Source organism: Abramis brama (genome assembly GCF_963993115.1).
Source record: "Abramis brama genome assembly, chromosome: 10".
Taxonomy (NCBI): domain Eukaryota; kingdom Metazoa; phylum Chordata; class Actinopteri; order Cypriniformes; family Leuciscidae; genus Abramis; species Abramis brama.
Window position 1 is genome coordinate 37947389 of NC_139972.1, and position 16537 is coordinate 37963925.

Sequence of the window (16537 nt, forward strand, 5' to 3'; positions counted from 1 at the left end):
TTATCAAAAACATCATTCTATGGTAAAACATCACACTATTAATGGAGCTGATATAATCTTCCTCGTGACTTGATCATTCAAGTGACTTTAATTGTGTCACACAACTTTCAGTGTGCGAAACTCAACAATGGTAACAATCAAATAAATTTTGCCATGATGAGCATTTTTCTTCACTCCATACTTCCCACTTCCACAGATGTTAGTGTTGACGACTTTTAATAATATTCTAAAATGTGTAAAATAGTAATAAATAAGTAGGTGTCCAAACTTTTCACCTATATAATAGGTAAACTACCTCTAAGATTATAGACAACAAAACTGTCCTTACATGTAGAGGATCAAATCAGACAGGTGAACGTGAACAAAAATGGGTTAAGGACAAAGGTGATGTTAAATTGAAATTTAATCATTACAAAGAAATGCCTAAAAAGTTGTAATGTACTGGAAACAATAGTTGCATATAAAACTTGATGAGCTCCTGCCCAAAAAACAACTACTACTTCTAGAATTCTGTCATCTCCCAAAATAGTAAAGTTTTCAGCAGCAATACTGGTCTTCAAGGTCCACTAATGAAAATGCAAACTAGACAGTAAATAAGGCACAAGAGCTTGGCAAATCAGTTCTTCAGACCAGCATGTGTTCCATTGTGTGTCTCAGCATTATATACACACACTCTTAGAGATACAGTGAGTAAGTCTGTTACGTCTAGTGTAACGTTACAAGTGACATTATGAGAAAAGAACAGGGTTGAGCATTTCTGGCACCTAAATGATTCATTAAATCTGTGAGGGTCATCCAGTTTGAAAGGGTTACATTCATATTCAGCCATATTTAAAAAAAAAAAGGTGGGACAAAAAATAAAGACATTGAAATGCTTTACAGAACTATAAAAAAATAAGTGTGATCCATCTCCACAGTACAACTGCATGTTTGCACTGTTTATGACCTCTGAAGGTTTCCAACATATTTCAGAAATTAACAAGAAAATCATCAATTATCAGTTAAAATCTCATACTCCATGAAAGTTTCTTCATGCACAACCCATACCACGTATTTGATTATAAAGTTCCATGCATAACATGTTTGATTAATATGTTAAAATCGTGATTCTACGCAGTCTTTTATATTTTTTTATACTTTTTTTTTTTTTTACATCATTCACTTTAGAATAAGGGAATGTGTGTCAATGTTTTCTTCTCTTAGACAAACATATCAGAATGATAATAGCAAACACATATAAACTCTTCCTTATAAAAAATCAGGAATGTTGCGGGTCCTTTAACTCCAGACGTCCTGTGAATAGCGTCCTTTAGTCATCAGTTTCTTGACGTAATCTACAGCTTGAGCGCGGCTCATTCCTCCCAGCTCCTCTGCGATCTCGTAGAAGGCGTTCTGCACGTCCCGAGCCATGTTTCGGGCGTCTCTGCGGGAGGAAAATCACAGGCATCATTAGAATAGATTCAGGGATGCCTCTGTCTCATGACGTCTCAGCATGTTTTTGGACTAGTTCTGAAATGTACGCACCCACAGATGTAGATGTGGGCATTGTCTGTGTGGATTAGTTTCCAAAGAGTCTCCTTGTTGTTCTTCAGGAGATGTTGTACATACACCTGGGTGTAAATACAAATAAAGTAAGTAATGCAGAGAATGGTTAAACAATTTATAAAAACAGAACAGCTCTCCCTTTTCCTATGATTCATTCATAGATGTATTAATGCCATGACTTTTACGGTTTTTGATTAAATATAAGATGGGTTCAGAGAGGAAGTGTGGATTCTTTTTTCTATTTTGGCTCTCAATTACAAAAATAATGTTACCAAAGTTTTTTTAGGGAGACATATTTGATAGTGGGCCAAAATAACTGTTGAGGTGTGTGTGTGTGTGTGTGTTACCGTACCTTCTGTGCCTGGTCTCTGGAAAAAGCTACATTGAGTGCCGTCAGAACGCCAGTCTTCTCAAACTCCTCGAGCTCCTCTTGGTACAGAAAGTCCTCGTTCTTGTGACGACAGCCAAAGTACAGCTCCGTCTCTCCAACTTCCTTACCTACAAATGGGAAATCAAGATATTGATTGCATGAGGGTTACAAAAGTAGGGATTTGCACATAACTTCCCACTGTTTTTGATTCTAGTGTAGTAATGCAGATCCTAATAGTGTTGAGGTAACACATTACAAGTAGCGCCAGTTACACAATCTGATTAATTTTTTCAAGTAACTAGTAATGTAACATATTACTTTAAAATTTGTCAAATAAGTAACGCACGTATTGACTGCCAGCTCTCCTGTCCCCATGTGGAGAGAAATCAGGAGTAAGTGCAGAGATGTTCTGGAAACATGATGATTATTGTAGATCTAGACTAAATGTGAACAGGCTCATGTGAACTCATCTCACTTGCACAAAAACAGATTCAGGATTCCTTAAAATGAATAAAAACACTTGATATGCAAACCTGCAAATTGAATATGTTAAATAATCAAATGTTAAATTAGACAAATATACTTTATGTATTATGATCTCACTTTATTAACCAATTTCTTTGCTGCTGACAGATAGATAAACATCACATTACTTTCCAAAAAAATAACTAAAAGTAACAAAACTAGTTATTTTTTTAGGAAGTAATGCAATATTGTATTGCATACCCAAACACTGGCCCCAATGATACCCAACTATAAAAAGTACGGTAACACTTTATTTTACAGTGTCCTTACATATGTTACATATACTTACCATAGTAATAACAGTAAATTATGCATAATTACATGCAACTAACCCTCAACCAAATCCCAATCCTACCCTAACCCTATAGTAAATACATGCAGTTCATTAATATTACTCAGTACTTAAATATATAATTACACTGTGACAATGACACCTTAAAAAAAGTGTAACCAAAAGTACATAAAAAAGATACTATGTCCCTACAAAACAAATGGTTATATTTATGCTCTTAATATATGCAAATAAATATATTTGTTAAACAAGTATGTATGAATCTGTCATGGCTACCAATGCAATTATATTCCGGGTATTGTAAATTAAACTGGTAAATGTGAAATATTACAATGATATACTGCACATGAAATATTCAACAGGTAACGCTTTTTTATATTATTATTTGTTATTTTTGGGCTTCTCTCTTTCTATAAGAGTTAAAGAGCAGCGAGGACAAGTAAGAGTGAGATCAGGACGTGAGCCAGGAACTGGTGAACTCTTCATATCACACCTAGACTGTACTGTACCTTTTTGTAGAAAAATGTATTGTGTTTTTATATCAACGTCTAGGACAAACTTAAAATTAGTCTTTTTTTATTTTTATTTTAAGAACAAATGCAAAAACTTGACCAGAAAAACTAAACATTTCTGAGAGTGAAGTAACAAGATACAAGAGAAGTCCTGATGTGAAATTACTGTGAGAGTAATGCAATTATTAAAGGGATGGTTCTGAGTAAAATCAACCTAGGGTTCTTTGCACCATGACCTCGAGCCAAACACCCCCCAGAAGCCTTTTTTCCCTTGGTTGAACATTATTAAAGTTAGAGCTTATTTAGAGATATCAGCCGTATGGCTTAGTGCAGGCGCTAATGGATCCTATGATATATCTTGTAAATTACCCCACTAATAATGCCCAGAATGGTACCAAACTTCTACAGTAGCACAAATAGGTTCTGTACTCATAAAACGAGGCATTGGAAAGTTTGTAAGAACATCAGGAGTTTATTTAAATAACACTTGTCTGACGGCTCATGCTACCGCTAACCCGGACGTCGAGGTCACTTCCGTGATTTGGGAAAAGCACGTAAAAGTCCTGGCAGAAAGCGATGCATAAGGATGTAGTGTAACAACAAATTATTATTTTTTCAGAAGTGTTGACAACTTAGTGTTAACTAATAATTGTTGCAAACTGGTACTGCCAACAAAATATGAGTGCATTCCTGGAACTGGGCGTCGTTACACTACATCCTTATGCATCGCTTTCTGCCAGGACTTTTACGTGCTTTTCCCAAATCACGGAAGTGACGTCGACGTCCGGGTTAGCGGTAGCATTAGCCATCAGGCAAGTGTTATTTAAATAAACTCCTGATGTTCTTACAAACTTTCCAATGCTTCGTTTTATGAGTACAGAACCTATGTGTACTACTGTAGAAGTTTGGTACCATTCTGGGCATTATTAGTGGGGTAATTTACGGGATACAGCCTAGGATCCATTAGCGCCTGCACTAAGCCATCCGGCTGATTTCTCTAAATAAGCTCTAACTTTAAAAATGTTCAACCAAGGGAAAAAAGGCTTCTGGGGGGTGTTTGGCTCGAGGTCATGGTGCAAAGGACCCTAGGTTGATTTTACTCCGAACCATCCCTTTAACCTGCAACAGTATTAGATCTATGCACTAGGTAAACTCGTACAACAGCTGCCGTCTGTGTCATTGATGTTAATCTAATAACAAAAGAAGACGAGAAAATAAATCACTCACTGCTCTTAAAGGAATAGTTCACTTAAAAATGAAAATTCTGTTATAATTTAGTCACCCTCAAGTCGTATCAACTGTCTGGTTACCGCCATTCTTCAAAACATCTTTTGTGTTCACACAGGTTTGAAACAACTTGAGGGCGAGTAAATGAAAATTTAAATGATGACAGAATTTTTAAGTGAACTATTCCTTTAACTCAGTGACTTTAGTAGCGAACTTTCGTGCAGTGTTTAAAACTCACCTGGGCTACTGTGTATAAAAGAAAAATATGGAAAACAGAAACATATAGAAACAACATGTTTTATATCATGCATCTGATTTACGCACATAGTAAGCAAATTAATTAGAACAAAAGTTAAATGCGATTACTTCAGTGGTTGCGTTGATTTTGAATACATTTAGGAGAATGTCTCCGCCTCCCTTGCCTCTTCTGATTGTAATAAGCACATAACAGCAGAAGTCCATGACCTGCGCGACTCCTACCTTGTTCTTTGAGCCAGCCTCGCTCCTGAATAAAGCCAATGAAGGGTGCGATACCAGTACCAGGTCCGATCATTATGACTGGGTTTGTGGCCTTGAAGGGCAGGCGGAACTGGGATTTGCGGATGTACATGGGCACTGTAGCCTTGTGTCCGTTGTCGGTGGGCATCTTGTTCTTCAGCCAGTTAGTGGCCACTCCTTTATTGACACGGCCAGTCTTAGTCTCATACTCCACCACTACAGCACAGATGTGGATGCTGTTGGGGTGAACCTGTCACATGCAGGAAACATTTAAACACACACAACATACAAAGTCAGTTATTTCATTTTAAAGTGACCCTATTATGGTATTTTAAAGGTTTCTGATTTTGTTTTGGAGGTTTACATGAATCCAAGGTCAAAAAACACTACATTTCTCTCTTAATATCCACTGCACATCACCTCATTTCTCTGATTGGTCAGATGGCTCAGTTTGTTGTGACTGGTCTACTCTGCTCTGCTCTGATTGGTCAGTCTGTTGTGATTGGTCTACTCTGCTCTGCTCTGATTGGTCAGATGGCTCAGACTGTTGTGATTGGTCTACTCTGCTCTGCTCTGATTGGTCAGTCTGTTGTGATTGGTCTACTCTGCTCTGCTCTGATTGGTCAGATGGCTCAGACTGTTGTGACTGGTCTACTCTGCTCTGCTCTGATTGGTCAGTCTGTTGTGATTGGTCTACTCTGCTCTGCTCTGATTGGTCAGATGGCTCAGACTGTTGTGATTGGTCTAATGCTTACAGCACGTGTCAAAAACAAAATGCCCATTACCATATCTGGCGCTAAAAACAGTGTCTTCTCGACATGTCGACAACACAAACCAAACTCTTCCAGGCCTCAGCTACACCTACAGTGTTTGAAGCTCAAAGCAGACATTGTTCATGGGCAGTGGATGAAGACCATAGGCTGGCCATATGCAAATTTTGTTACATTTTTACATAGGTTTGTAACAGAAAGTGAGACTGGAATTACTGACGACTCGTTTCAGGCAGTTCAGAATTCAGAAGAAGGAGAAAATAACTTTATTTGTTGTGCACTTTGATCTTTGAAACTTCATTCTCAATAAAAAATCCTGCAGAAGATACAACCAAGTATCCAAGTCTTCACTTCTGAGATTTCCTACAAAGATAATATCTGGATAAAAGCATAATGGGGGCACTTTAATGGTAAAGTGTCTAATTAGTCGAATAAAAGCAAAGTGGCCTTGTTCATTTATTAAACCACAAATGGATGTAACTTTTAGTATTTATAATATTTATATTAAAGATATGTATTGTGTAGGCACAAGGTGTTGTGCGTAGTTAGAGAGAAAAAATAATAATAACTCAGTTGAGCATTTTGGTAAATATAAGCACTTTATTAAACATTCATTATATTTTTACTTAAGCTGATGCCTTTATTATTTATTGAATGTTTGAATCTGTCATGAAAATGTGTCTGTATTTTTTAATTACAACCACTACTTTAATGTTTATATTTCAACAACAAAATGAAGGAATTGGAGTAGAAAAGGTTGATATAAACATGTGCAATTTAAATGTTTGTTGATCATTAAATAAGTTTGATCAATTCATTGATTATTAAGTAAATAGTATTTTCGGTTTCGGCTAGTTTTCAGCTAAATGAAAACTTTCATTTCGGTTTCAGTGTTTTGGTTAAAAAATAAATTTTGTGCATCGCAACTTTAAAGGGGTACTTTAAAAAAAAATTGAGAGCAAGTTTAGTATATTTTTATTACACATAAGAAACAGTTCTGGTTCAGTTCAAACCTGTACCAGTCACCAAACGGTACAGCACAATGGTAATGAGAAGCTCTCTGATGAACACTCTTTAAAAATAGACCAGTTGGTGGCACACCACCATTAAAAAAAGTCAGAAGATTTAATAATTAATTATTGCAAGCGAAGGGGACGGGCTAAGCCTTTGGAAAATACCCCAAAACATGCTGATTGATTGAACAAGTGAAACAGAAACGTAGCAAGAATCTGTATAAGAATGAGAATTTTGAATGAGATGGTCAGATGATCAGCTGTCATCTCGGCTTTGTTGACTGAACCAATAAAGCGTAATCTCTTATCCTCTGGAACTTCTTGACTTTGAGAGATTTCTTGCTAAGAGGAGAAGATTTCATTATTCCACGACACAAGCCACCAAAACCACTCATTTTCTACTTCCTCCACATTGTGACTGACCGCCTCCACAACAACACATCAACACCTATGGCCCTGTTTACACCTGGTGTTAAGATGCGTTTTGGTCGATCGGATCACAAGTGGACGAGGGAGACACATTCCCGTTTAAACCTGGTGTTTTAATCCATCTCTTTTTCCACTTTCAACCACTTCTGTCCTGATTTCTCCAAGGGGAGGGTCTGTGGGCGGGTAAATGTATGGCTTTTTTCAAATCTTTCGATTTAATCGATGAAACACACTTATGCAATTTACATGTGTATTTTTAATTGTATGATTGTATGTATGTGTATGATTATGATTAATCAATCATAATCTATGATGATTAATCATAATGTATGATTATTTACTTAAATGAACCTCAAGAACAACAAAAATGTCTAAATAATCAAAAATCATCCAAATATTATTTATTCATTCAAAATAAAATAATATAATTTGTGAAGTGATTGTTTAGAATTCTTATATATATAAATATAAATATAAATATATATATATATATATATATATATATATATATATATATATATATATATATATATATATATATATATTCGGTTATATATAATAGGTTATATTCTGAAAGTTGAATCCAAAGCAGATTATGACAACAAAGATGCTATTGGTAGGAATAAGCGTTCATTCAGTTTCCTGTTTTCCTATCTGTAAAAAGAAATGGGGAGTTGCCTAATCTTTCTGTTGTCTTCTCTGGTGTTACGATATACCATTAACCCAAATATTACCATTAAGTTCTGGCAAACAACCCGAGTATTGTGGGGGTGGATTTTACACAAGCGAGCACTACTCACTTTTGTTTAAGAAAACATCTAGCTTGATTTAATGTTTAAAAGTAGTGATTTTGATATTCATAGAGTCTTAGAGCAAGGTATTCTGCTTAAAGGGATCATAAAATGCCTTTTTCCATTTTCATCTTTCTTTAGTGAGTAATGTTGCTCTTTAAGCATGAAAAAGCTCTTTAAGCATGAAAAAGCTCTGTAAAGTTGAAAGCACAAAGTCCCTCCAGCGGGAGTTATTCTCTATATCAGTGTCAGTGTTTCTGAACTCCTGAAACGCCTCCATTGTAGTCTTGAGTTTCTTCTGGGACCAAACAAGTCACAATATTCCTCATTTAAATAACTGCACATGCAGAATAAAGGGGCGGGGCCTGGTTGAGTTAGTTAGTAGTGTGTTGAAACTGGTGATTATGGTAAGGGGCGGGACATTTCCCAAACACACTCGAAGCTCTTGACCAATCACAACACACTGCTCCAGCCGACCAATCAGAGCACAGTGTGCTTTTCAGAAGGAGGGGCTTCATAGAGACAGGAACTAAACAGAGCGTTACTGACAGACTGGGAAGAGAGGAGCCGCAACAATGGAGAATATGATAAATATAATGTGTTTGAACATTCAAGCACGATATCCTATTCAAGTACAGCCCAAAAAACATCAAGGGCATAATAGGTCCCCTATTATATATATTATAATATATACCCACCAGTCAAAAGTTGTAAAACCTAATTTTTTCCAGTTTTTATTGAATTTTATACCAGTATGCCTCAAATCATCAGATTCATCTGCGAGTAAGAGCAAAACAATTTATATAGAGCATTTTTTTTTATTTTATTTTTTTAATGAAGTGTTTTCATTTGCAGTCTTTGCTGGAATCATCAAAGAAGCTCAACAAGTGAAATGCAACCCATGAGTTAAATATTACCATTTGTAGAAATGTTAATGCAAACACAGATACAAAAGGTCACACATTCCATCTTTAACGTTAAGTAGAAATATCTGACCTTGGAAGATGATGAGATGGAGTAGTAGCGGGCCTGCAGTCGCGGCAGAAGCTCACAGAGGTGGTCAATGGGAGGGCGCAACGATGGCAAGTCCTCAAGAATAGCCAAAATATTCCTGCTTGAGTCCAGCACCCAGCTCTGGTACAAAGCCTGCAATATCACAACGACAACATCACAAATACTGTTAGCTATTGCACAACAGCATAATTACAATCTAGCCCACCCTGCATTTGCCTCCAACAAGACACAGTACGCGTCTTCGGTACGCTGAAAAAAACAACAATCTATCACTTAATGAATCAACAATGATCTGCTAATCATGTTTGCCTTTAAACATTAATTATATATATATATATATTATATATATATATATATATATATATGCACCCATGACTTATTCAATCACGTCCTCAACAAAAAGTCTGGTCCCACTTTATATTAAGTTGCTTTAAGTACTATGTACTTGCATCTAAAAATAAGTACAATGTACTAATTGTATTCATGTTGTATTGTAAAACACATTGCTGCTATTGAGGTGTGACATGGGTAAGGTTAGGGTCAGGTGTGGTTTAAGGGTGGGTTAAGGTGGAAGGGTCAACAGTGTAGTTACAAATGCAATTACATAAATGAATTACAGCTGTAATTACATGCAGGTATTTTTTAAATATAAGTGCAATGTAAAAACATGCATGTACACAATAAGTCCATTGTATCTGATAATTAATTTCAATGTTAGTACATAGTAGTTAAAGCCACTTAATATAAAGTGGGACCAACAGTCTTTGTTGCGCATTGAGGGATTTATTTGGTAAATCCATCGTAGTTTATGCGCATTACTTCTTACCGGGAAACGTTATTAATTGTTAGAATTTATCCACATTTGAAGCTTTCATCAGCTGTGTTTTTATGCAATATCAACATGTGCATAAAAATAGGTGGATGGAAACATAGCTAGTGAAGCTTGCACCACTTTTGCAACAGCTGAACTGTTACTGATAACACTACAGCTCTTGTAATTTTACCACAATATGTTCCTAAATGACTGACGTAAAACTGAGTGTAGCGAAGCGAGTGAAATGTTTATTGTCTGGTGAACTGTAAGGTATTTTATTTGATTTAGCTGAAGGTGTGACTTTGGCTCTAGTGACAGCGATGCTTACTTTGCCCTCGGGCGAGGAGGAGGCCATTTTACGCATGTTCTCCTGATCTTTGGGGTCAGTGGCGTATTGTGCCAGTTCATAAAGCACGTTTGTGCGTGGAGTATTGGTGATGTCCAGATAGTGAGTCAGGGCGGTGCGGTACGTGGTGGGGCAGGGGAAGGGGTGCTTCTTATTGGACTCCTCTGAAAAGAAATACACACACATATATTTCAGCTATGTTGACAGCTGGACAGACATGAACGAACTGTTCAAGTTGAACTTTTAAAGGTTAATACCATCAAGGTTGTTGAGGGAGATAACAGTGTCAAGGTCCACACCAAGGATATCACCAATCCTGTTCACTATGGCTGTGTCATTGATGGGATACACAGCAACATGGTCTCCTGATTCATATCTACACAAACATTTTAAAGGAGCAATCAGTAAGCAGTTTAAAACTAAATGAAACTCATTTTGCCATTAATAAAAAGGCTCCATTTAAAAATGCATTCAACATTTTGAAAGCTAGTTACCCTCGTACACACTGATTATCAAGCGGATGCACTTTCTGTACTATCTTTTCAAATAAATGACACCAAAGGTCCATTTAGTCCATTTAAAAATAACAATTATTTGCTAATGGTGAATATATTTTATTTATATGCCATTTAATTACTTATAATTGATTTATGATGCATTATAAATGTTATCACGTTGTAATGCATCACATCTATTCATAACCACATTTATAATTATATATTATAAATACTTGGACAGTTGATGGATTCGTTAAATCACCATGTCAACGCCACACAAGTATTTAAAGTCAACTACCCGCTTACCTATTCATGGTTACACATTTAAAGGGTCATGAAACCACACTTTTTTTTAGATATTAACCCACATTATTGAGAACAACGATAGCACAATTGATTTGGACTATTAAGGGGAAAGTGCTCTTATTTACATTTTTAGAAGCTCACAGAATGAGATGTTAGTGTCAAACTGGTACAAAGTGTGTTATTGATTATATGAATATGATGACACACATTATTCACGAGAGGGAATGCCTTACAATTGATTTCCATCCATTGGACTCATTTAAGTGTGCATACTCCATTTCATCTCCAAATGAAATATTTCATTCGAATAACAGCACAGATACATCGATCTGATCATGAATGCGATGAAACATTGGAGTATAGAAGTCAATGATGAAAAATGTCATTCAAAGAAGAATGGACGGAAAAGCAACTATGCCTTTATTCTCTGTAATAAATGCATTTTAGTGTATAATATATTACACACACACACACACGAATGCAGGACAGTTAATTATTACTAGTATTAAAGGGGTGATAAACTGAGAAATCAAATTTTCCCTGATTTTTGACACATAAGAGGTGATTGTGCTATGAAAACAATTTAAGTTTCAGAACTCAAAACCTTTTCATTAGTTCAAAACCGGCTTTTATTGAGACCAAGCTCCCAAAACGACTCGTTTTGCACTTCCTCCTCTTTATTACATATTAGATCTGAATAGATCAGCTCAGGACTGCCTGCACAGACACCGATCAATGCCACTTCATCATCACCTCTTCGGCCCATGCACTGGCTCGTAACTGGGTTATGGTTACTGTTGTTTGGTTCATAAAGGCTTAGCTCTGTTCCTGCTGTTTTAGAATAGGACAATCCTGTAAGATCACACACAGTACCTGATTTTAGAGCCTGTGATGTCCAGCTCCAGGTGCATCAGATGTCTCTCGCCGCCCTTGTTGAGCTTGCGGTTCACAGTGACTGGTGCCAGGAAAGGGTTCTTCGAATCGAAAGGTCTGTGAGAACACACAATGAATAACAGACAGTACACCAATCACACTTTAGAGGGTCAGAAATGGCACCACAAGTGACACCAATTGTCCTCAGACATTTAAAAATGAGGTGTCAAAAATGTCACTTTTTGTGCATTAGTTTCCCCCTGATCTATAGTATTCTTATTAATAATATTATATTATCATATTATAACAATCAAAGATCAATCAATCTAGTTATGAGTTAGTGCAGACACTACAGTGGCCTGCAGCAATTACACATCTGTATTCACTGTCTCAGTGAAAAAAGCAGGACATTTCTTTAAGACCCGGTGTGAAGACCCTACCCTAGCGAATGAGACCATTGTTCAAAGTACTGAGCAATCATCCATGCAGGTGATAGACGTGTAGACTACTTTAAAGTCTGAATATCATGAGCAAAAATCATAAGGTAAAATACACTTTAAAAATACCATAGCAAAAACAACTAGCCTAACTAATATACATTTCAAGCATTATTAAAGACATGCAAATACTCAGTAATTAAAAAAAGTACAAATAAAAAATTAGCAAATCGCAACATAAATACAAGTGAACAAGTATACTATTGAAATAAACAGTGTTTTAAGATTTTCAGGTATTCAGGTTCAGAAACTAATCAAATAACACTGCACTTCATTAATAAAATATACATTACAAATATAGTTAGAAAAGTTATTCAGTCAAGAACGAGTGGATTTTCTCTTTATATTTTTAGTGTTATTATAGAGACGGCAGCAGGAATATTAGTCTGCTGTCAGAAAACAGATTTGAATGGTTTAAAAATCATATTGAAATGCTTACAAAGGAATCAATAAGACGAATCGAAATTTCAATTTTATAACAAATATCCAATATTCCTGACCTCCTTTTTTTCATTACTGATCTGCGTGATCACGTGGGTCAGGATTTTTGGCCGAAATAACCGTAATTCCAGATTAATCCGGAAGAATCACATCCGTCACGAATCAAGCCTCTGTGGTTCCTCCTACTCGCCACCAGAGGCTCCTTCTCCCGAATATTGAAATTATCCATTTAAACCCCATTTCCCATGATCCCGTGCCTGGTACTGAATTATCTGCACACCTGCCGCTCATTATTTGGACTATTTATTCAGTCTCTCTCCACTCCATCATTGCGAAGTCTTGTTCTGCCCTGGGTGACATTTCTGAGCGGTTTCCGTGTTTCCATTGTTTCCTCGTTATTGACCCTGGACTGTTCTCGCTGTATCGACCCTTTGCGACTCTGCTTTGTTTGCCTGGATACTTGTAACTCTGCCTGCCTTTTGACTACGTTTGTGTTCAGCCTTGGATATCTCTTTTTCTGGTGTTTGACCCCTGCCTGTTTGTTCTGCGTTTACTGCTGATAATAAATATACTGCACATGGATCTCAATGCCGCTGCCTCTTCATTACAACATAAAACGCAAGTGATTGAATTTGACTTTTAACAGCCATGATTGAAGAACGCAAATTTACTTTGATGGATTGATTCAGCGGTTTTTGGATGCAAATAGACATGCCCCTGAAAAAATCCATTACAAAGGGGCAAATATTGTCCTTTAATAAAAAAGGTTTTCAAACTGTATTACAGACAGTCTATATTATATGCAAATAAAGTCATTTTTAATTCTAAAGTATCAAATATTATGTCTGTATCTGATCAAATTAAGCACAGCAGGAGTGTGTATTGTGTTGTCAAGGTTACGTGAGAGAGATATTTAACATGAGGGAGTGGCCTAAGATAAAGCTTCTGTCTGACTGATGGATGAGAAAGTAGTGCTGTACTCACGGCTTCTGGCTCTCAAAGCTCTTGAGGCGTCCCAGCTCTCCGGTGTAGATCTTATTCATGTTCAGATCGCTGTGTACCTTCAGCTCATACTGGCGGATGCTGAGAGAGACAGAAGGTGGGTGTGTGTGAGAGATAGCGTATAACCCAGCAACTGTTACTTCACAAAGCCAAGAGTTTGTGACAAGCTATTCTTCAGTTTGTCTAAGGAGCAGTGTTTTCTAGTCTGAAAAGGCCTGTTAATTAGGCAGAGAAGGGCCTGTTGAGCTCAGGTCACTGTGACCCGCTAACAAAGAAGGAAAAACGAGCAAAAGCTCCTGAAGAGATGGAAAGATCATTGAGGTTTCAGACCTGGATTCTTCACCAGTTGCTTCAACTCCAAAGTGTTCACAAACAGCTGGCCAGAACTGCTCTCTCCACGACACAAAATCCTCCTCAAGACTGAGAGAGAATCAATGACAAAAACATGCATTATTATGCTGCATTATGAACTTTTTATTACATTTTTTTACATCTGCTGTTCTATGGGTTTGCTTCAGGACCCAGATGTTATATATTGTATACTGTATATATATATATATATATATATATATATATATATATATACTACCATAGAAAGGTTTGGGGTCAGTAAGATTTTTAATGTTTTTAAAATAAGTATCTTCTGTTCACCAAGGCTGCATTTATTTGATTAAAAATACAAACAAAAACTGTAATATTGTGAAATATTATTCCAATTTAAAACAGCTGTTTTCTATGTGAATATACAGTAAAGTGTAATTTATTCCTGTGATCAAAGCTGAATTTTCAGCATTATTACTCCAGTCTTCAGTGTCACATGATCCTTCAGAAATCATTCTAATATGATGATTTGATGCTCAAGAAACATTTATGATTATTATCAGTGTTGAAAACAGTTATTTACATTTTTATTTCATGATGCTATGATGAATAGAAAGTTCAAAAGAACAGCATTTATCTGAAATCTAAAGCTTTTGTAACATTAAACACTACCCTTCAAAAGTTTGGGGTCAGTAAGAATTTAAATTTTATTTTTGGGGGAAATAAATAAAATAAATCAATACTTTTATTCATCAAGGATGAGTTAAACTGATCAAAAGTTACAGTAAAGACATTTATAATGTTAGAAAATATTCTATTTTAAATAAATGCTGTTCTTTTGAACTTTCTATTCATCAAAGAATTTTGAAAAAAAATTGTACAACTGTTTTCAACATTGATAATAATAATGAATGTTTACAGGAATAAATTACAGTTTAAAATATATTAAAATAGAAAACATTCATTTTAAATTGTCATAATATTTCACAATATTACTGTTTTTTAGGGGTTCAAGCACGAAGTGCTGAAACCCTATTGTAATTGCCCTGATTTTTATTATTATTATTATTCTTCCCTAAAACGCATCGTGCAGCCAAAACCGTAAGGCCTAGAGACGTGATACTTGGTCAAATGGTAGTAGTATTGCTCGCTACTCAGATACACGGACTTAGCCAAATCGGCCCATAGGTGGCGCTACAGCGACCAAAAGCGCGAAACTGCTCATAACTCCTAGACTTTATGTCGTAGACTCAAGTGTCTTATATCAATGTAATCAAGACCTCATGGCAAACAAAACGTATATCTCCGATTTCATTTCCGGTATGCAAATTTTTCCGCCATTTTGAATTTTGTCAAAAACCTACTTTTGCGAACTAGTCCTAGGTTTTTTGCCCGATCGGAACCAAACCAGTGCAGAAATGTTCTCTGGAGTTTGAATATCAATAATTATCGAAAAAAAGTTGAAATTTCGATTCACGGTCGCTAAGGGGCGCCAAATTGTATGTTGTGGGAGGAGCCTATTTTACTAAAACGGCCATAACTCCAGAAGTAAATGAGGTATCTTCACCAAACTCGGTACAATTATTTAAGAGGTCAATCTGAGGTCACAGTAAAAAAATCGTGGCGATTGGCCACATGGTGACGCTATAACATGAAAAAAACATAAAACTGGCTATAACCACCTGACCATTAGTCCGATTGACTTGAAAATTGGTATGCAGTGTCTTGGTCCAAGGTGTCATGTATGTCTATGAGGACATTGGTGTATCTCAAAAAACATGGCCGCCATCGGCCAATGAAGTTTGAGCACCTATTAGACAAGGTTAACGGAGGCCGATCGGAACGAAACTCAGTGGGCATGTTCGACTCATGGCCCTAGAGGTCTGTAAGAATTTTGAAAGAAATCAGCCACTAGCTGGCACTAACGAGTTTTATGGCTCTGTAATCACGTGGTGTTACACTTATCGTAACAAAATGCATATCATTTGATAGATCTGCTCATGCTGAAAAACTTTGCCTCAAGAACCATTGCTGTCAATCAAACCGTTCATTAAATATTCGCGAACATGTTAAAAACCTACTTTTGCGAACTAGTCCTAGGTTTTTCGCCCGATCGGAACCAGACCAGTCTAGGACAATTCTCTGGACTCTCTAGATCAATAATTATCAAAAAAAAGTTGAACTTTTGAATTTTTCGTATGGCTATAATTGGGTCATAAAGAAAAGGGGCGTGGCAAAATACACTAAAAAGCCTATAAATCCTAAATGAAAAAACACAACATCACAAAAATTGGTGAGCATATGTGACATAACATCATTAAGAAGCATGCCAAATTTTATGGAGATCGGACAATAGTTGGCGCTATAACTGTTAAAAGGCTTTAAAACCATATATTTCCTATGGTAAACTGCCTGTATTGGCTGTAAATGGACTTTTCCATCTCTGATCATATA

General features: G+C 36.3%; 1 protein-coding gene across 1 annotated transcript in view; it reads right to left on the bottom strand.

Annotated features, from left to right (window-relative positions):
- Positions 1-385: 385 nt before the first annotated feature.
- porb (P450 (cytochrome) oxidoreductase b) overlaps positions 386-16537 on the bottom strand; it is a 43061-nt gene continuing 26909 nt past the window's right edge. The window contains exons 7-16 of the mRNA XM_084127214.1: positions 14093-14182; positions 13745-13843; positions 11823-11939; positions 10404-10522; positions 10129-10310; positions 8969-9118; positions 4952-5219; positions 1898-2043; positions 1525-1610; positions 386-1423 (exon numbers count right to left, since the gene is read on the bottom strand). Of these exons, the coding sequence (XP_083983340.1) occupies positions 1279-1423; positions 1525-1610; positions 1898-2043; positions 4952-5219; positions 8969-9118; positions 10129-10310; positions 10404-10522; positions 11823-11939; positions 13745-13843; positions 14093-14182 (1402 nt within the window). The 3' untranslated portion in view covers positions 386-1278. The remainder of the gene's footprint in view (positions 1424-1524; positions 1611-1897; positions 2044-4951; positions 5220-8968; positions 9119-10128; positions 10311-10403; positions 10523-11822; positions 11940-13744; positions 13844-14092; positions 14183-16537) is intronic.